This window comes from Hyla sarda, chromosome 8 (assembly GCF_029499605.1).
Source record: "Hyla sarda isolate aHylSar1 chromosome 8, aHylSar1.hap1, whole genome shotgun sequence".
In the NCBI taxonomy this organism is placed as follows: Eukaryota; Metazoa; Chordata; class Amphibia; order Anura; family Hylidae; genus Hyla; species Hyla sarda.
In genome coordinates, this window is record NC_079196.1 from 173,402,015 (window position 1) to 173,423,606 (window position 21,592).

Here is a 21,592-nt window from a genome sequence, read left to right on the forward strand (position 1 = left end):
ACTCCCCCCATCCCCGACACCGCCAACCCACCACCACCCCCAGCCACCGTAGAAAAAGGCGATGGCTCGCCAGGCATTTTCGGCAGCGGAGGCATACGCTTTTCTTGCCTCAGATTCAGAATCTGCCAGTGAGGACGATGAAGATCCAACATTCGTGTGTTCTTCATCGTCCTCCTCATCATTTAGCAGTAATGATGAGTCCCCTGTACGGCGGTGGAGACGCCGCCAGGCGAGGCCACGCACCCCCCCGTGATAGTGACCCAGTGGCCGGCACTAGTACAAGCGACAATGCCGCTGGTACTAGGAGTCCGGTCCCCCCCCCCCCCCCCAGACAAGTTTAACGGAGCTCCCTTCCGGTGAACCTGCCTGGAGACCCCCAGAGAGTTATCAGCCATGGGTTCCGGAGTTTGTTGGCGACTCCGGAATCCGGATTGACACAGCTGGGTTCACTGAAATTGACTATTTCAGTTATTTTTTTCAGTGACGGCCTGGTCAATCTAATGGTGGAGCAGACGACTCTGTACGCCAGGCAGTTCATCGCCCACCACCCTGATTCTTTTTTGGCCAGGCCCAATGAATGGAGCGCCATTTATGCAGCAGAGATGATGACATTTTGGGGCCTCTTGCTGCATATGGGCCTGGACAAAAAGCCTAGTGTCAGGCACTACTGGAGCAGGGACGTCCTATACAAGACCCCGCTTTACAGTATGGCCATGACACGGAAGCTGTTCGAGGCCATTCGGAAATGCCTTCATTATGCAGATAATAAGGCATGTCCACCCCGAAGTGATCCCACCTATGACCGGCTTTACAAAGTGAGGCCGGTCATCGATCACTTTGGGGCCAAATTTTGGGAGGCCTAAGTACCGCTTAGGGAGCTCTCGGTTGAGGAATCTCTTATGAGTTTTAAGGGGAGGCTCCTCTTCCACCAGTATATTCCCTCGTAGCGGGCGCAATATGGCGTGAAGCTCTATAAACTTTGTGAGAGTACCTCTGGGTACACTTACAAGTTTAGAGTGTATGAGGGACGAGATTCCCGTATTGAACCCCCAGATTGTTCCCCCACTCTGGGTGTTAGCGGGAAACTCGTTTGGGAGCTTGTGCACCCATTGCTGGATAAGGTTTACCACGTGGACGTGGACAACTTTTATACCTGCATCCCTCTCTTCACATTCCTTGCCGCCAGATCGACGTCCGCTTGTGGGACCATGCGGAGAAACCAGAGAGGCCTCCCTCTAAATTTGATCCAGACACCTATTCCCAAGGGTGAGTCCCGTGCCCTTGCCCATGAAAACCTGTTGTTGGTCAAGTATAAGGATAAGAGGGATGTGCTTATGCTGACCATGGCAACGGCAGCTCACCTGTCCCTGTGCGTGGTACCACAACACTGGTCCTCAAGCCTGATTGTATTCTGGACTACAGTCGGTATATGGAGGGAGTTGATCTTTCTGATCAAGTCCTCAAGCCATACATGGCCATGCGCAAAACACGGGTATGGTACAAAAAAGTTGCGGTCTACTTGGTACCGGTTGCCGTGTACAACTCTTTTGTACTGTCCCAGCACGCTGGCAACACAGGGACATTCCTCCAGTTCCAAGAAGAAGTCCTAAAGGTCCTGATCTTTGGGACCGGGAAAGAGCAGGCCGGACTTCACAAGGAACTGGAGTTATAGATGCCAGTATCGTCCCAGGCCAACACTTTCCAGGTGAAGTCCCCCACACTGGAAAGAAGGGACGAACACAGAAAAGATGCAGAGTGTGTAACAGGAGGGGGATTCGGAAGGACACCACCACTCAATGTGACACTTGCCCCGATCATCCGGGCCTCTGCATTAAGAATTGCTTCAGGGAGTATCACACTTCCATGCAGTACTACATTTCCCCTTCTCATTTTAATTTTCCATAATTTGACCCCAATGTACAAAGTCCAGAGTACACTCCAAGTTTTAACCCCATAAACCACTAAATTGCCCAAAATAATGTTTCATCTGAAAAAACAAAACAAAAAAAAACTGATAAGACCTCTGGGGGTATTTTTTTTTTTTTACAAAAAATGGGTCATGGGTCACTGAGTCACTATTATCGGGGACTTTTTTATGTTGCCTCAAATGTGCAGCGCTCTCTCTCCACCTGAGCGGGGTGCACATTTGAGGCAACAAGTTAGGGACGGCCACACACATCACATTCCCAGAATGATGATTCAGAGCATAGAGTTGGGGGTGGGCATATTTTTTTAGTTTTGACTATGCTCTGGGTCATCATTCTGGGAACATAATTTATTATTTTATGTCCCACTGTACCCCATTTTAGTTATTTAGTGTACCCCAGTTATTTACCCCATATAATGCCCCTTGAGGGGGGGTCCCACTGTTCTGGCTCCATAGGAGAAAGCCAAAGCTCATGGACCCTGACTGATCTCCGGCACCTCTTAGACATGCTGTTTACGCCAAGATATGAGGTATGTCCTTACTCCAAAGAAATGTATTTACACATTTACATTGACATGTTCACCTTTTACCACTTGTGAAAATGAAAAATTTGGGGTAACCCTAGCATTTTAGTGTAAAAAAATCAAATTTTTCATTTTCACATCCCACTTCCTGAATATTTATCAAACACCTGTGGGGTGTTAAGGCTCACTGAACCCCTTGTTACGTTCCTTGAGGGGTGTAGTTTCTAAAATAGTATGTCATATTTTTTTTTTTTGCTGTCTTGGCACCATAGGGGCTTCCTAAATGCGATATGCCCCCCCCCCCCCAATTTCAGCAAAATTTGCAAATGTGACTCCTTCTCTTCTGAGCATTGTAGTGCGCCCGCAGTGCACTTGATGTCCACACATGGGGTATTTCCATACTCAGAAAAGATGGGGTTACACATTTTGGGGGGCATTTCTCTTATTACCCCTTGTAAAAATGTAAAATCTTGGGAAAAACCTGCATTTTAGTGGAAAATAAGAATAAAGAATCATTATATGTTGCACCTCTGATGTTCAAATAAAATCCCTCCCCCACGTTTGCCAACAAGAAGGGTGAGTGCTATGGTCTTCTTTTTCCTGTTTCTGAAAAGTGTCTTTTTTATTTTTGCATGCTAATCATTTATACGGCAGTTAGGTACTTGTAGTGCCGTGGGACTGAGAGGAGTACCCTGGGTAGGGACAAAGGGAAAACTGTAAAGGCTGCTGAGCAGGCACTTTTAGGGTATGTTCACATGAACAGGATCTGCTGCATATTTTCTGCAGCTGATTTTGCTACCCATTGATGTTAATGGGTAGCAAAATCATCAGCAGAAAATATGCAGAAAATTCTCTACATGTGTACATACCCTAAAGAGGTTATCAAGGCTTGTGAAAACAGCGCCGCATCTGTCCGTTGAATGTGGCATTAGATGTCTGAGCTGGTCTGCTATACAAACAAACTGAGGACAAGATTTGAGCTGTTTCTGGAACAATGCAGGTATGTTTTTCTAACCTGAAAACCCCTTTTATAGACTTACAGGGCAGAGTCTATGATACTTACAGGCATCTGGGATTCCAATCCAGTATTAATAATGCCTAAATGGGTGGCCCCAATGATACTGACCGTTTAGTGCACCAAAACAAGGGAATAATTTTAAGCTGTTGAATCTGATAACAATGTGAATGTAACATTTACGTATACATATTTTGTTTTTTCCTTTTAAGAATCTGCTGCTATTAAAATATCCTGGCTGGACACTGGCCACAGGAAATCGGCATGGCCAGTCCGGAAATGGAGTGCGGAGAGAGAATGCAGGGGTTACAGAAGCAGATCAACTCCGTCATGAACACCATCAATAATAACTCCAAGGTTCTGCTCCATTTATATTTCTTTCACTATAAAACTTTTTGTGAATTGTGTTAATGTCTTGGCACAACAGTCAGAGACCAGTAAAAGGGATTTATATTAAAGGGAACCTGTCATCAGTTTTATGTTGCCCAAATTGTACCCCAACAGGACTGATGATGGGACACTATGAATTGCTCGGATACTCAGGCATTTCAGAGTAGTTTGTAGTTTAAAAATGCTGCTGGGACCCAGGTGAGTAGTCACAGGGGAAGCCCCGCAGCTGCTATGCCTTGGCCTTCCTGAGTGACACCCCTTTCTCTCTGTGTATAGAAAGAGACAGGTCACTCAGTACTGGTGGGAGCAGCCACCGCGACTCGCCACCATGACTGGCGGCATTTTTAAACTATGTTGTTGTTTTTTTTTTTTTAAACGCCTGAGCACATCCAAGTAATTTATAGTGTCCTGACATTGTGCTGCCTGCATTAGTTTTATGATGCCTGCAGTTTGGGCAGCATAAAACTGATGGTGGGCTCCCCTTAGGATGTAAGGGGAGGTCAGAGAAGACAGAGACCTGTGCACGAAGATGGTACAGATATGCTGCCATATACAGTGGGGCAAAAAGTATTTAGACAGCCATCAACTGTGCAAATTCTCAAACTTAACCCCTTAAAGGGGTATTCCATAGTTACATAGTTACATAGTTAGTATGGTTGAAAAAAGACATACGTCCATCAAGTCCAACCAGGGAATTGAAGTGAAGGGTGTAAGGGGATAAGGGAAAGGGATGTAGTTTAATAATTCTGCATAAGCATTAATGTTATTTTGTTCCAGGAATGTATCTAACCCTGTTTTAAAGCTGTTAATTGTTCCTGTTGTGACCAGTTCCTGAGGTAGACCGTTCCATAAATTCACAGTCCTCACGGTAAAGAAGGCGTGTCACCCCTTTAGACTAAACCTTTTCTTCTCCAGACGGAGGGAGTGCCCCCTCGTCCTTTGGGGGGGTTTAACCTGGAACAGTTTTTCTCCATATTTTTTGTATGGGCCATTTATATACTTATATACGTTTACCATATCCCCCCCTTGAACGTCTCTTCTCAAGACTAAACAATTGTAACTCCTTTAATCGCTCCTCATAGCTAAGATGTTCCATGCCCCATATTAGTTTAGTCGCGTGTCTCTGCACCCTTTCCAACTCCGCAGTGTCCCTTTTATGAACAGGCGACCAAAACTGAACAGCATATTCCAGGTGAGGCCGTACCAATGTTTTATAAGGGGGGAGTATTATGTCCCTGTTCCTCGAGTCCATGCCTCTTTTTATACATGACAATATCCTGCCGGCTTTGGAAGCAGCAGCCTGACATTGCATGCTATTCTGTAGTCTGTGATCTACAAGTACACCCAGATCCTTCTCTACCAGTGACTCTGCCAGTTTAATCCCCCCTAAGACATACGATGCATGCATGTTCTTAGTACCCAGATGCATAACTTTACATTTATCCACATTGAACCTCATTTGCCAAGTGGATGCCCAGACACTTAGTCTATCCAAGTCATCTTGTAACTTATGCACATCCTCTATAAACTGTACCGTGCTACAAAGCTTGGTGTCATCTGCAAAGATAGAAACAGAGCTGTTAATACCATCCTCTATATCATTGATAAATAAATTAAACAACAGCGAGCCCAGTACTGAACCTTGGGGCACACCACTAATTACCGGGGACCAATCAGAGTACGAATCATTGACCACCACTCTCTGGGTACGATCCATGAGCCAGTGTTCAATCCAGTTACAAACTAAAGTTTCCAAGCCCAAGGACCTTAACTTACCTGTCAGACGTCTGTGAGGGACAGTATCAAACGCTTTGGCAAAATCCAGAAACACTATATCCACAGCCATTCCTCTGTCAAGGCTTCTACTCACCTCTTCATAAAAGCAAATTAGATTGGTTTGACAACTTCTATCCTTAGTAAACCCATGCTGGCTATCACTTATAATACTATTATCCCCTATGTATTCCTGTATGTAATCCCTTATAAGTCCTTCAAACAATTTACCCACAATAAACGTTAAACTTACCGGTCTATAATTGCCTGGGGAAGACCTAGAGCCGTTCTTGAAGATTGGTACCACATTAGCCTTGCGCCAGTCCCTTGGCACAATACCAGACACCAGAGAATCTCTAAATATCATGAACAGGGGTACAGATATTACTGAACTTACCTCTCTAAGAACTCTTGGGTGTAGTCCATCAGGTCCTGGAGATTTGCTTACATTTACTTTACTTAACTTACCTTGTACCATCTCTACATTAAGCCAGTTCAGTACATTACATGATGTGTTACCAGCACTAACCTGGCCAATGTCAGCTCCTTTTTCCATAGTGTATACAGAACTAAAGAACCCATTCAGTAGCTCCGCCTTCTCTTGATCGCCCGTGACAACCTCCCCATTATCTTTATTAAGAGGTCCTACGCTTGCTCTTCTGAGTGTTGCTGTGTAAGAGGGGGCGTGAAAGAGGAGTTACAAAAACTGTGATTATCTGTTGTGCGGAGTGAATCTGTGGAGTGGGTGCGACTGCCTATAGTCCACATTCATATTTTGGGTAAGTCTTTCTCTTTTGCACATAGTGGGATAACTGTTAGAGTTTAAACACCCTTTTTCATTTTTTATTATTTTTTTCTCCGTTCCACCTCTAAGGGGAGGAGGAGTAGATTGGGCACAAGTGTATTAATCTTAGCTTGGGACTCTTATTGAGAGCTTGCTCTTGTGAGTGTTGCTGTGAAAGAGGAGTTACAAAAACAGGAGTTTGAAAGCAGGTGGTTGAGATCGCTGAACCCACAAGGTCTACAAAAATTTGTCTGTTTTTTCCTATACATTTGTGAAATCCCCATAACTAGATGGCCTCCATGTTGGAAAATGCAGTCCAATGGACATCCTGTTCAATGTATGCAATCCTTGAACAACAGTTTGAGGGTGCATATTGTTGTGCGAGATGTGTGCTAGTTGTCCGTTTGGAAGCCCATATCCTGCATCTAGAGGGGCGACTGGCAACAATGAGAAGCATTAACAACATGGAGAGGAGTCTCGTGCTCACTGAGCAGGCACTCTCGGGAATAGAGGTGGGGGAGGACAGTGGGACGGAGTTGCAGGACAGTCAGGCAGTTAGCTGGGTTAGTTAGAAAGAGGGGTAGGGGAAAAAGTGTCAGGGAGGCTAGTCCTGAACTGGCACACCCCAACAAGTTTGCCCGCTTGGCAGATGAGGGGGATGCCATTACAGAGCTAGCAGAACTGCAGCAGGATACCGCCTCTGACCGCCAGGGGGGTGTCTGCTTCAGTAAGGAGGGAGGGAGGAGTACAGGGCAGGCCAGACAGGTACTAGTGGTGGGGGATTCAATTATTAGGGGGACAGACAGGGCAATCTGTCACAAAGACCGGGATCGCCGAACAGTGTGTTGTCTGCCTGGCGCACGAGTTCGGCACATCGCGGATCGGGTTGACAGGTTGCTGGGCGGGGCTGGAGAGGACCCAGTAGTCATGGTACATATTGGCACCAATGACAAAGTAAGAGGTAGGTGGAGTGTCCTTAAAAATGATTTCAGGGACTTAGGCCGCAAGCTTAAGGCAAGGACCTCCAAGGTAGTATTTTCTGAAATACTACCAGTACCACGAGCCACACCAGAGAGGCAGTGGGAGATCAGGGAGGTAAACAAGTGGCTCAGAAGCTGGTGTAGGAAGGAAGGGTTTGGGTTCATGGAGAACTGGGCTGACTTCGCTGTCGGTTACCGGCTCTACCGTAGGGACGGGCTGCACCTCAATGGGGAGGGTGCAGCTTTGCTTGGGGAGAAGATGGCTAGAAGGGTGGAGGAGTGTTTAAACTAGGGACTTGGGGGGGAGGGAACCTACAGCAAAGAGGGGGAAGATAGTGTAGATAGAGAGGTGGGAATTATAAATGTACCTGGGGGTGGAGCGGAGGGAGGGGTTAGAATAGTTAATAGGAATAGGCTTCATAGGAAAATAAAACTTACACCCTTGAATCCCATTAACCCCAATAACATAAAGGATGGAAATGTAAAGTGTATGTTCACAAATGCCAGAAGCATAGCAAATAAAATGGGGGAGCTTGAGTCCTTGATACTGGAGGAACATATTGATATAGTTGGGGTCACTGAGACATGGCTGGACTCCTCGCATGACTGGGCTGTCAATCTGCAGGGGTTTACATTGTTTCGCAAGGATAGAATGAACAGAAAAGGTGGTGGAGTCTGTCTGTATGTAAGAAGTGGTATGAAAGTCAGTGTGAACGATGCCATAGTGTGTGATGATTTTGAGGAGGTGGAATCACTGTGGGTAGAATTACAAAAGGAGGGAAATACTGAAAAAATAATATTTGGGGTAATCTACAGACCCCCTAATATCACTGAAGATATAGAAGTTCGGCTTCATAAACAAATAGAGAGGGCCGCCCGGGCAGGTACAGTGGTAATAATGGGAGACTTTAACTATCCAGATATAGATTGGGGTCCGCGGTTGGCTAAAACTACAAAGGGGTATCAATTCCTAAATTTATTGCAGGATAATTTTATGGGCCAGTTTTTGGAGGACCCAACAAGAAGTGATGCCTTGTTGGATCTGATCATTTCCAACAACACAGAGCTGGTTGGTAATGTAACTGTGCGGGAAAACCTTGGTAATAGCGACCACAATATAGTTACTTTTGACTTAAAATGTAGAAAACAAAGACAGGCGGGGAAGGCAAAAACATATAACTTTAAAAAGGCAAACTTCCCTGGGCTGAGGGCTGCACTACAGGACATAGACTGGGGGGAGGTGTTGTCAAATACTGATACAGAAGGTAAATGGGACATCTTTAAATCAACTCTAAATAACTATACAGCTAAATATATACCAAAGGGGAACAAATATAAACGATTAAAACTAAATCCTACATGGCTGACACATGATGTTAAAAGAGCAATAAACAACAAAAAAATAGCCTTCAAAAAATACAAATCTGATGGGTCAGCTATAACATTTAAACAGTACAAAGAGCTTAATAAAATCTGTAAAAATGTAATAAATAATAAAAATTCAAAACGAGAGACAGGTGGCCAAAGAAAGCAAAACTAATCCTAAATATTTTTTTAGATATATAAATGCAAAAAAAACAAGGACAGAGCATGTAGGACCCCTTAATAATGATAATGGGGAGGTTGTCACAGGCGATCAAGAGAAAGCGGAGCTACTGAATGGGTTCTTTAGTTCTGTATACACTATGGAAGAAGGAGCTGACATTGGCCAGGTCAGTGCTGGTAACACATCATGTAATGTACTGAACTGGCTTAATGTAGACATGTTACAAGGTAAGTTAAGTAATATAAATGTAAGCAAATCTCCAGGGCCAGATGGATTGCACCCAAGAGTTCTTAGAGAGGTAAGTTCAGTAATATCCGTACCCCTGTTCATGATATTTAGAGATTCTCTGGTGTCTGGTATTGTGCCAAGGGACTGGCGCAAGGCGAATGTGGTGCCAATCTTCAAAAAGGGCTCTAGGTCTTCCCCAGGAAACTATAGACCGGTAAGTTTAACGTGCATTGTGGGTAAATTGTTTGAAGGACTTATAAGGGATTACATACAGGAATACATAGGGGATAATTGTATTATAAGTGATAGCCAGCATGGGTTTACTAAGGATAGAAGTTGTCAAACCAATCTAATTTGCTTTTATGAAGAGGTGAGTAGAAGCCTTGACAGAGGAATGGCTGTGGATATAGTGTTTCTGGATTTTGCTAAAGCATTTGATACTGTCCAGGGGTGTGGAAATTAAAAAAAAAACTACTTGTCCAAGGGACTAAAGCGGAACACAATCTACTTGTCCCTCAAGAAAATCCACTTGTCCTGGTAGATGAAATAATTTCAACCAAAATAGTCTGAACCCCCCCCCCACTAGACCACCAGGGATGGATATACGATTCCTTTAGACACTGCTGACAGCGGTGATCTAATGGTTTAATAGGTGATCGCAGTATGTCAGTCTATTAGCGGCCGGAGAGCTGTAGATCCTCTTACACCCCAGACAAGCCCAGATAAGTCTAGATGTAACTTTTTGATCACCTTATAAAAAATTTCTCATATGAAGTGACCAAAAATTTGCAATTCTGGACTATTCTTTACATTTACACCGTTCACCGTACGGTTTAATTAACATATTTTAATAGTCTGGACATTTCCACATGCAGCGATACAACTTATGTTTATTTTTGTACATTATTTTTATTTAAAGAAAATTGGAAACTTTTATTAGGAAAGGGGCTTATTCACATATATACGCACTTTTTACAATATTTTAATCACAATTTTTCAGTCTTCATAGGGACTTATGTGTTACTGGGGGGGGGGGGGGGGTTCTGCTTCTCCAGTTTATGTGCTGCATTTTGTGTCAGAAAATGCTGGAAGTTGCATTTAGTTACTAGATAACTACAACTCCCAGCATGCCCTGATACAGTCTATGGTTGTGTGGGTGTTGCAGCATGTTGCACTGTATAGTAGGACAGTTAAGGTTATTGTGGGACATGCTGGGAGTTGTAGTTTTGGTTTGTGTCAGCTGCAGAGCCATAGGATGTGTCAAGGAATACTGGGAATTGCAGTTAGTAACTACAACACCCAGCATGCCCTGATGCAGCCTATAGCTCTGCAGCTGACCCGAACCAAAACTACAACTCCCAGCATGTTGCACTTTATAGTTCTACAGTTTAGGTTATGGTGCAACATGCTGGGAGTTGTAGTTTTGGTTCAGGCGTGTTTGTGTGCATCCGTGGGGCTCTTGGTTGGCGGATGAGTATGAAGGGGGGGATTCTGGGGGTGCAATTCAGTGCGGGTGCCACTAAAAATAAATAAAATTAGATGGCACAACTGCCCTAATGCCCGACGTGACAGTCCGCTCCTATACAAAACATTCATGCATACACATATCATACATACACCCCCGCCACTGCCCCCATATCATACATTACATACACACACCCCCGCCACTGCCCCCCCACATCATACATTACATACACACATACACTCACACCATACATATACACCATACATACACACACACACACACACACATCATACATACACCTGCCGCTGCCCCCTATATCATACATTACATACACACACATTACATACACATCACACAGACAGACATCATACACACATCACACATAGACATCATACACACATACACTCACACCATACATACACCCGCCGCTGCCCCCATCATACATTACATATACACATACATCATACACACATACACTCACACCATACATATACGCCATACATATACACCATACATATGCACACATCATACATACACCTGCCGCTGCCCACCCCACATCATACATCACAAACACACACATCACACTTAGACATTATACACACATCATACATTACATACACATCACACATAGACATCATACACACATACACTCACACCATACATATCCACCAGTGTTTCCCAACCAGGGTGCCTCCAGCTGTTGCAAAACTACAACTCCCAGCATGCCCAGGGCATGCTGGGAGTTGTAGTTTTGCAACAGCTGGAGGCACCCTGGTTGGGAAACACTGATATACACCATACATATGCACACATTATACATACACCTGTCGCTGCCCCCCCATCATACATACACTCACACCATTCATATACAACCACCCTTCCTGCCGCCTGTATTCTCGGTCTCCTCACCTGAGCCGCCATGAGTGGACATCAGAGCTGTAGTCACCGCCGGTGTGAGGTGAGATTTCCGTCCTCTCCTCTCTCCCCCTTCCTCCCCCTGCTCTGTGTTTTCCCCGTGCAAACAAGCAACCGCCCTGTGGTGGATTAGGTCCTGTCTAGACAGAGCAGGGGGAGGGGGAGGGGTAGAGCTGTGTGTGGGAGATGGAGCTGTGCACGGAGCTGTCTACGTCCTTTCTCTCCCCCTGCTGTGTCTTCTGAGCTCCGTCCATCCTCCGGGAGGGGAGATAAGGGGGGGCTCTGCAGTCAGCTGGAGGCCGCCGTCCCCTCCATACACCCTGAGTGCTGGTGTGAGGTGGAGACTTCCATCGGCTCCTGCGCCTCACACCGACAGTATAGAAAAATAAGGGGGACGTCTGTCTGTCCCTGCTAGCCCGATACAGGGCTAAATCTATAAACAATTCACCTGCCCGGCGCCCAAAACTACTTGTCCTGGGCGTCGGGCTATAGGATTTCCACATCCCTGCTGTCCCTCATAGACGTCTGACAGGTAAGTTAAGGTCTTTGGGTTTGGAAATTTTTGTTTGTAACTGGATTGAACACTGGCTCATGGATCGTACCCAGAGAGTGGTGGTCAATGATTCGTACTCTGATTGGTCCCCGGTTATTAGTGGTGTACCCCAAGGTTCAGTACTGGGCCCGCTGTTGTTTAATTTATTTATCAATGATATAGAGGATGGTATTAACAGCTCTGTTTCTATCTTTGCAGATGACACCAAGCTTTGTAGCACGGTACAGTCTATAGAGGATGTGCATAAGTTACAAGATGACTTGGATAGACCAAGTGTCTGGGCATCCACTTGGCAAATGAGGCTCAATGTGGATAAATGTAAAGTTATGCATCTGGGTACTAATAACCTGCATGCGTCATATGTCTTAGGGGGGATTAAACTGTCAGAGTCACTGGTAGAGAAGGATCTGGGTGTACTTGTAGATCACAGACTACAGAATAGCATGCAATGTCAGGCTGCTGCTTCCAAAGCCGGCAGGATATTGTCATGTATCAAAAGAGGCATGGACTCAAGGGACAGGGACATAACACTCTCCCTTTATAAAGCATTGGTACGGCCTCACCTGGAATATGCTGTTCAGTTTTGGGCACCTGTCCATAAAAGGGACACTGCAGAGTTGGAAAGGGTGCAGAGACGCGCGACTAAACTAATATGGGGCATGGATCATCTTAGCTATGAGGAGCGATTAAAGGAGTTACAATTGTTTAGTCTTGAGAAGAGACGTTTGAGGGGGGATATGATAAACGTATATAAGTATATTAATGGCCCATACAAAAAATATGGAGAAAAACTGTTCCAGGTTAAACCCCCCCCAAAGGACGAGGGGGCACTCCCTCCATCTGGAGAAGAAAAAGTTTAGTCTCAAGGGGCGACACGCCTTCTTTACCGTGAGGACTGTGAATTTATGGAACGGTCTACCTCAGGAACTGGTCACAGCAGGAACAATTAACAGCTTTAAAACAGGATTAGATACATTCCTGGAACAAAATAACATTAATGCTTATGAAGAAATATAAAATCCCATCCCTTCCCCAATATCGCGCCACACCCCTACCCCTTAATTCCCTGGTTGAACTTGATGGACATATGTCTTTTTTCGACCGTACTAACTATGTAACTATGTAACTACATGCTCTGTCCTTCCTTGGTTTTTTTGTATTTATATATCTAAAAAAATATTTAGGATTAGTTTTGCTTTCTTTGGCCACCTGTCTCTCATTTTGAATTTTTGCTGTTTTTATTAGATTTTTACAGATTTTATTAAGCTCCTTGTACTGTTTAAGTGTTATAGCTGACCCATCAGATTTGAATTTTTTGAAGGCTATTTTTTGTTGTTTTATTGCTCTTTTAACCTCATTTGTCAGCCATGTAGGATTTAGTTTTCATTGTTTATATTTGTTCCCCTTTGGTATATATTTAGCTGTATAGTTATTTAGAGTTGATTTAAAGATGTCCCATTTACCTTCTGTATCAGTATTTGACAACACCTCCCCCCAGTCTATGTCCTGTAGTGCAGCCCTCAGCCCAGGGAAATTTGCCTTTTTAAAGTTATATGTTTTTGCCTTCCCCGTCTGTCTTTGTTTTCTACATTTTAAGTCAAAAGTAACTATATTGTGGTCGCTATTACCAAGGTTTTCCTGCACAGTTACATTACCAACCAGCTCTGCGTTGTTGGAAATGATCAGATCCAACAAGGCATCACTTCTTGTTGGGTCCTCCACAAACTGGCCCATAAAATTATCCTGCAATAAATTTAGGAATTGTCGCCCCTTTGTAGTTTTAGCCAGTCCCCGGCCCCATTCTATATCTGGATAGTTAAAATCTCCCATTATTACCACTGTACCTGCCCGGGCGGCCCTCTCTATTTGTTTATACAGCCGACTTTCTATCTCTTCAGTGATATTAGGGGGTCTGTAGATTACACCAAATACTATTTTTTCAGTATTTCCCTCCTTTTGTAATTCTACCCACAGTGATTCCACATCCTCAGAATCATCACACACTACGGCATCGTTCACACTGACTTTCATACCACTTCTTACATACAGACAGACTCCACCACCTTTTCTGTTCATTTTTTCCTTGCGAAACAATGTAAACCCCTGCAGATTGACAGCCCAGTCATGCGAGGAGTCCAGCCATGTCTCAGAGACCCCAACTATATCAATATGTTACAATATGTTACTCCAGTATCAAGGCCTCAAGCTCCCCCATTTTATTTGCTAGGCTTCTGGCATTTGTGAACATACACTTTAGATTTCCATTAAGTTTTACACATATAGTCTCACTAATGGGATTTTCAGAGTTATTGGGGTTAATGTTATTATTTGAGTTATAAGGGCTAATTGTACTATTTAAGTTATTGGGGCTAATGGTATTTTTTGAGTTAATGGGGCTTATTGTAGTTATTGAGTTATTGGGGCTAATGGAATTTTTTGAATTATTGGGATTACAATTTTTCGGGCTACATTTATTTTTACAGCTGGTTTGTAAGGCATGGATCTCCTTATCCACTGCTCTTAACCTCCCCCCACAGGACTCCTCTCCACCCACCATTATGTCCTGACCCCTCTCTAACCTATCCATCCCACTGTCTGCTTTCTTTGCTTTATTATCCTCCCCCCACTCACCTAGTTTAAATACTCAGCCACCCCTTCCAGGATTCTCTCCCCCAGCACAGCGGACCCCCTTCCATTCAGGTGCAAATTATCCGTAGAATAGAGTTTGTACCCCAATGAAAAGTCAGCCCAGTGCTCTAAAAACCCAAACCCTTCCCCCTCACACCACGACTTAAGCCATGCATTTAACTCCCTAAGCTCCCGCTGTCTTTCCTGCGATGCGCATGGCACAGGAAGTATTCCAGAGAACACAACCTTAGAGGTCCTTCCCTTCAGCTTGGCACCTAGTTCCTTGTAATTATTCTTCAAGGACCTCCACCTACCATGTATTCTGTCGTTGGTTCCCACATGAACCACGACAGCTGGGTCATCCCCAGCCCCCCCCCTAGTAATTTGTCCACCCTTTCCACCACATGCCGAACCCTGGCACCAGGGAGACAGCAAACCATTCGGTTGAGGTGGTCTTGGCGACAAATTATTCTATCCGTCTTCCTGATTATAGAATCCCCTACCACAACTAACTGTCTTGGCCTACCTGCGTTACCATCCCCCACACTACTAGTTGAGCTGTTCCCCCGGCTGTTAGGGAGACCAGTATCCACTAGGGTTGCCATCTCTGATACTGAGGACCTCGCATCATCGCCCAACTTGGCAATTTTACTTGGGAGATCAGAAGGAGAAGTGACCTTCCTTTTCCTTGCCCCCTTTCCAGTCCCTCTAACTAAATTAACCCAGCTCCCTACTTAGGTCTCCTGGCTAGTTTCTCCAACCTCCATTTCTACCCCACTAACTGCTTGCTCTGTAAGATTGTCAATCGCCCTCAATGTTGCATTTTGCTCCTAGACATCTTATCCCCTATCCAAAGGATAGGGGATAAGATGTCAGATCGCCGCGGTCCCGCTGCTGGGGACCCCCGGGATCCCCGCTGCGGCACCGCGCTATCATTACAGCACAGAGCGAGTTCGCTCTGTGCGTAATGACGGGCGATACAGGGGCCGGAGCAGCGTGACGTCATGGTGCCGCCGCTCGTGACATCACGGCCCGTCCCCTTAATGCAAGTCTATGGGAGGGGGCGTGATGAACGCCACGCCCCCTCCCATAGACTTGTATTGAAAGGGGCGGGCCGTGACATCACGAGGGGTGGAGCCGTGATGTAAGGATGCTCCGGCCCCTGTACCGCCCATCATTACGTGCAGAGCGAACTCGCTCTGTGCTGTAATGATAGCGCGGTGCCGCAGCGGAGATCCCAGGGGTCCCCAGCAGCGGGACCGTGGCGATCTGACATCTTATCCCCTATGCTTTGGATAGGGGATAAGATGTCTAGGGGCGGAATACCCCTTTAAGGACCCAGCCAATTTTCACTGTAGGACCCGGCCATTTTTTGCACATCTGACCACTGTCACTTTAAGCATTAATAACTCTGGGATGCTTTTATCTTTCATTCTGAGATAGTTTTTTCGTGACATATTCTACTTTTTTAGTGGTAAAATTTTGTCGATACTTGCATAATTTCTTGGTGAAAAATGTAAAAACTTGATGAAAAAATAGAAAATGTTGCATTTTTGTTACTTTGAAGCTCTCTGCTTATAAGGAAAATGAATATTCCAAATAAATTATATATTGATTCACATATACAATATGTTTACTTTATGTTTGCATCGTAAAGTTGACATGTTTTTTACTTTTTGAAGACATCAGAGGGCTTCAAAGTATAGCAGCAATTTTCCAATTTTTCACAAAATATTCAAAATAAAAAAATTTCAGGGACCAGTTCATCTTTGAAGTGGATTTAAAGGGCCTTCATATTAGCCCCTAAAGGACTCAGCGTTTTTCCGTTTTTGCATTTTCATTTTTTCCTCATCACCTTCTAAAAATCATAACGCTTTCAATTTTGCACATAAAATTCCATATAATGGCTTATTTTTTGCGCCACCAATTCTACTTTGGAGTGACATTAGTCATTTTACCAAAAACTCCACGGCGAAATGGGAAAAAAAATTCATTGTGCGACAAAATTGAAGAAGAAATGTCATTTTGTAAGTTTGGGGGGGGGGGGGGGGGGCTCCGTTTCTACGCAGTGCATATTTTGGTAAAAATGACAACTTATCTTTATTCTGTAGGTCCATACGGTTAAAATGATACCCTACTTATATAGGTTGGATATTGTCGTACTTCTGAAAAAAATCATAACTACGTGCAGGAAAATGTATAAGTGTTATGATTTGGCTAGCTGGATGTGGATCCTCTGTGTCAGCGAGGGATTGGCGTGGACCGGTTCTAGGGTTGCTACTAGTTTTCACCAGAGCCCGTCGCAAAGCGGGATGGTCTTGCTGCGGCGGTAGCAACCAGGTCGTATCCACCGGCAACGGCTCAACCGCGCTGACTGTTGAGAAGGCGTGGGACAGAAGGACTAGGCAGAGGCAAGGTCAGACGTAGCAGAAGGTCGTGGCAGGCGGCAAGGTTCGTAGTCAATAGCAACAGCAAGAGGTCAGGTACACTGGTAAGGCAAACACTGTAACGCTTTCTCTGGCACAAAGGCAACAAGATCCGGCAAGGAAGTGAAGGGGAAGTGAGGTAATATACACAGGGAGCAGGTGGAAGCTAATTAGACTGATTGGGCCAGGCACCAATCATTGGTGCACTGGCCCTTTAAATCTTAGAGAGCTGGCGCACGCGCGCCCGGACGTGACAGCCGGGGACCGGGACAGGTGAGTGACTTGGGATTCGCGAGCGGGCGCGTCCCGCTATGCGAATCGCATCCCCGCCGGCAAAGTAAGTGCAGCGCTCCCGGTCAGCAGGTCTGACCGGGGCGCTGCAGAGAGAGGAACGCCGCGAGCGCTCCGGGGATGAGCAGGGACCCGGAGCGCTCGGCGTAACAATATGTTTAAAATTGTCATCTTCTGACCCCTATAACTTTTTAATTTTTCCGCGTACGGATTGGTATGAGGGCTAATTTTTGTGCCGTGTTCTGAAGTTTTTATCGGTATCATTTTTGCATCTATTGGACTTTTTGATCGTTTTTTATTCATTTTTTTATGGTATAAAAAGTGACCAAAATACGCTATGTTGAACTCTGGAATTTTTTTTTGCGTGTACACCATTGACCGTGCGGTTTACGTTCGGACATTTACGCACGCGGCGATACCACATATGCTTATTTTTATGGGAAAAGGGGGGTGATTCAAACTTTTATTAGGGAAGAGGTTAAAGGACCTTTTTGTTAACTTTATTTTTATTTTTTTGAAGTGTTATAGCTCCCATAGGCGGCTATAACACTGCACACACTGATCTTTTACCCTGATCCATGCAAAGCCATAGCTTTGCATGGATGAGCGAGATAGGGGCTCGATTGCTCAAGCCTGTAGCTCAGGCTTGGAGCAATCAAACACCGATCGGACGCGACGGAGCAAGGTAAGGGGGTCTCCGCTCGCGTCCTAGCTGATCAGAAGATCGCGATTTTATTGCGATGTCCCGATCAGCCCGACTGAGCTGCCGGGAAGCCTTTACTTTCACTTTCAGACGCGGCAGTCAACTTTCATCGCCGCATCTGAAGGGTTGATAGTGTGCGGCACAATGATCGGTGCCGCGCTCTTAGCCCAGGGTCCCGGCTATGAATAGCAGCCGGTACAGACCGGTGGGATGCGGGGACACGGCGTGGCCCCCGTTTTAAACACCGGGATCGGGCTCAGGGCGTACAGGTACGCCCTGAGTCCTTAAGAGGTTAGAAATACCCCGTTATAAAAACTGCTACCCTCAAAGTATTCAAAGTGACATTCAAAAGGTTTGTTAACCCTTTAGGTGTTTCACAGGAATATCAGCAAATTGAAGGAGAAAATACAAAATCTTCATTTTTTACACTGGCATGTTCTTGTAAAAATTCTAAAATTGGGTCTACAAGGGGTAAAAGGAGAGAAATCTTCCTAAAATGTGTAACCCAATTTCTCTTGAGTAAAGAAATACCTAATATGTGTATGTCAAGTGTTCGTCGGGTGCACTAGAGGGTTCAGAAGGGAAGGAGCGACAATGGGATTTTGGAGAGTGAGTTTTTCTGAAATGGTTTTTGGGGGGCATGTCACATTTAAGAAGCCCCTATGGTGCTAGAACAGCAAAAAAAAAAAAAAAAACCCACATGGCATACTATTTTGGAAACTACACCCCTCAAGGAACGTAACAAGGGGTACAGTGAACCTTAACACCCAACAGGTGTTTGACGACTTTTCGTTAAATGATTTTTTTTTCACTAAAATGCTAGTTTTCCCCCAAATTTTCTATTTTTACAAGGGGTAATAGGAGAAAATGCCCCCCAAAATTTGTAACCCCATCTCCTCTGAGTATGGAAATACCCCATATGTGGACGTAAAGTGCTCTGCTGGCGCACTACAATGCTCAGAAGAGAAGGAGTCACATTTGGCTTTTGGAAAGCGAATTTTGCTGAAATGGTTTTTGGGAGGCATGTCGCATTTAGGAAGTCCCTATGCTGCCAGAACAGCAAAAAAAAATCCCACATGGCATACTATTTTGGAAACTACACCCCTCAAGGAATGTAACAAGGGGTACAGTGAGCCTTAACACCTCACATGTGTTTGACGACTTTTTGTTAAAGTTGGATGTGTAAAATGAATTAAAAATTTTTTTTCACTAAAATGCAGATTTTTCCCCAAATTTTTAATTTTTACAAGGGGTAATAGGAGAAAATGACCCCCTAAATTTGTAACCCCATTTCTTCTGAGCATGAAAATACCCATGTGTGGACGTCAAGTGCTCTGCTGGCACACTACAATGCTCAGAAGAGGAGGAGCGCCATTGAGCTTTTGGAAAAAAAAACATTGGGAATGGAAGTCAGGGGCCATGTGCGTTTACAAAGTCCCCCGTGCTGCCAGCACAGTGGACAGTGGACCCCCACATGTGACCCCATTTTGGAAACTACACCCGTCACAGAATTTAATAAGGTGTGCAGTGAGTATTTACACCCCACTGGTGTCTGACAGATCTTTGGAACAGTGAGCTGTGCAAATTAAAAATTAAATTTTTCATTTTCACGGACCACTGTTCCAAAAATCTGTCAGACACCTGTGGGGTGTAAATGCTCACTGTACCCCTTAATACATTACATGAGGGGTGTAGTTTCCAAAATGGGGTCACATGTGGGGGGTCCACTGGCGCTCCCTCTCTTCTGAGCATTGTAGATCGCCCGCAGAGCACTTTACATCCACATATGGGGTATGTTCTTACTCAGAAGAAATGGGGTTACACATTTTGGGGGGCTTTTTTCCTATTTCCTTGTGAAAATGAAAAATTTAGGGTAACGCCAGCATTTTAGTGAAAAATATTTTTTTTTTCATTTTTCCATCCAACTTTTAAGAATTTTCATTAAACACCTGAGGGGTGTTAAGGCTCACTATACCCCTTGTTACGTTCTGTGAGGGGTGTAGTTTCCAAAATTGAGTCACATGTGGGTATTTATTTTTTTGTGTTTGTCAGAACTGCTGTAAATTCAGCCACCCCTGTGCAAATCACCAATTTAGGCGTCAAATGTACATAGTGCGCTCTCACTCCTGAGCATTGTTGTCTGTCTGCAAAGCATTTAACACCCACATATAGGGTATTTCCGTACTCATGAGAAATTGCATTACAAATTTTCCGGGTCTATTTTTCCTTTTAACGCTTGCGAAAATAAAGTATGGGTCAACACCAGCATGTTAGTGTAATTATTTTTTACACGAACAGGCCAGTGTAGCCCCCAACTTTTCCTTTTCATAAGGGGTAAAAGGAAAATAGTCCCCCCAAAATTTGTAGTGCAATTTCTCCCGAGTACGGAAATACCCCATATGTGGCCCTAAACGGTTTCCTTGAAATACGACAGGGCTCTGAATTGAAAGCGCCATGCGCATTTGAGGACTAAATTAGGGATTGCATAGGGGTATTCTACGCCAGTGATTCCCAAACAGGGTGCCTCCTGCTGTTGCTAAACTCCCAGTATGCCTGGACAGTCGGTGGCTGTCCGGAAATGCTGGGAGTTGTTGTTTTGCAACAGCTGGAGGTTCCGTTTTGGAAACACTGCCCCCCCTCCAATAAAAATGAAAAACGTATTGTATGGCAGTGTAAGGGGGTGTATATGTTGTGATTTAGCGTTTATGTGTTAGTGTAGAGTTTTTAGGGTACATTCGCACTGGCGGGTTACGGTGAGTTTCCCGCTAGGAGTTTGCGCTGCGGCGAAAAATTTGCCGCAGCTCAAATTTCAAGCAGGAAACTTACTGTAAACCCGTCTGTGTGAATGTACCCTGTACATTCACATGGGGGGCAAGCCTCCAGCTGTTTCAAAACTACAACTCCCAGCATTTACTGACAGACCGTACATGCTGGGAGTTGTACTTTTGCAACTGCTGGAGGCACACTGGTTGGAAAACCTTCAGTTAGGTTGTGTTACCTAACTCAGTAATTTTTCAACCAGTGTGCCTCCAGCTATTGCAAAACTACAACTCCCAGCATGTACTGATCGCCGCAAGGCATGCTGGGAGATGTAGTTATGTAACAGCTGGAAGTATGCAACTACAACTCCCAGCATGCCGAGACAGCTGTTTGCTGTTTGGGCATGCTGGGATTTGCAGTTTTGCTACATCTGGAGGGCTACAGTTTAGAGACCACTGCACAGTGATCTCCAAACTGTGGCCCTCCAGATGTTGCAAAACTACAAATCCCAGCATGCTCAGACAGCAAACTGCTGTGTAGGCATGCTAGGGGTTGTAGTTTTTAAGATCTAGAAGGCTACAGTTTGGAGATCACTGTGCAGTGGTCTCTAAACTGTAGACCTCCAGCTGTTGCAAAACTACAAATCTCAGCATGCCCAAACAGCTGTCTGGGCATGCTGGGAGT

At 44.8% G+C, this 21,592-nt stretch overlaps 1 protein-coding gene across 5 annotated transcripts in view; it reads left to right on the forward strand.

The window, feature by feature from the left end:
• LDAF1 (lipid droplet assembly factor 1) overlaps positions 1-21,592 on the forward strand; it is a 150,055-nt gene that overhangs the window by 78,748 nt on the left and 49,715 nt on the right. For 4 of the 5 annotated variants that reach the window (XM_056535455.1, XM_056535456.1, XM_056535452.1 and 1 more), the window contains exon 2: positions 3,679-3,823. In XM_056535455.1, coding sequence (XP_056391430.1) covers positions 3,731-3,823 — 93 coding nt within the window. In that variant the 5' untranslated portion in view covers positions 3,679-3,730. Of the gene's footprint in view, positions 1-2,383; positions 2,458-3,678; positions 3,824-21,592 lie in introns of those variants that run through there. The other variant, XM_056535454.1, reaches the window with a different exon arrangement.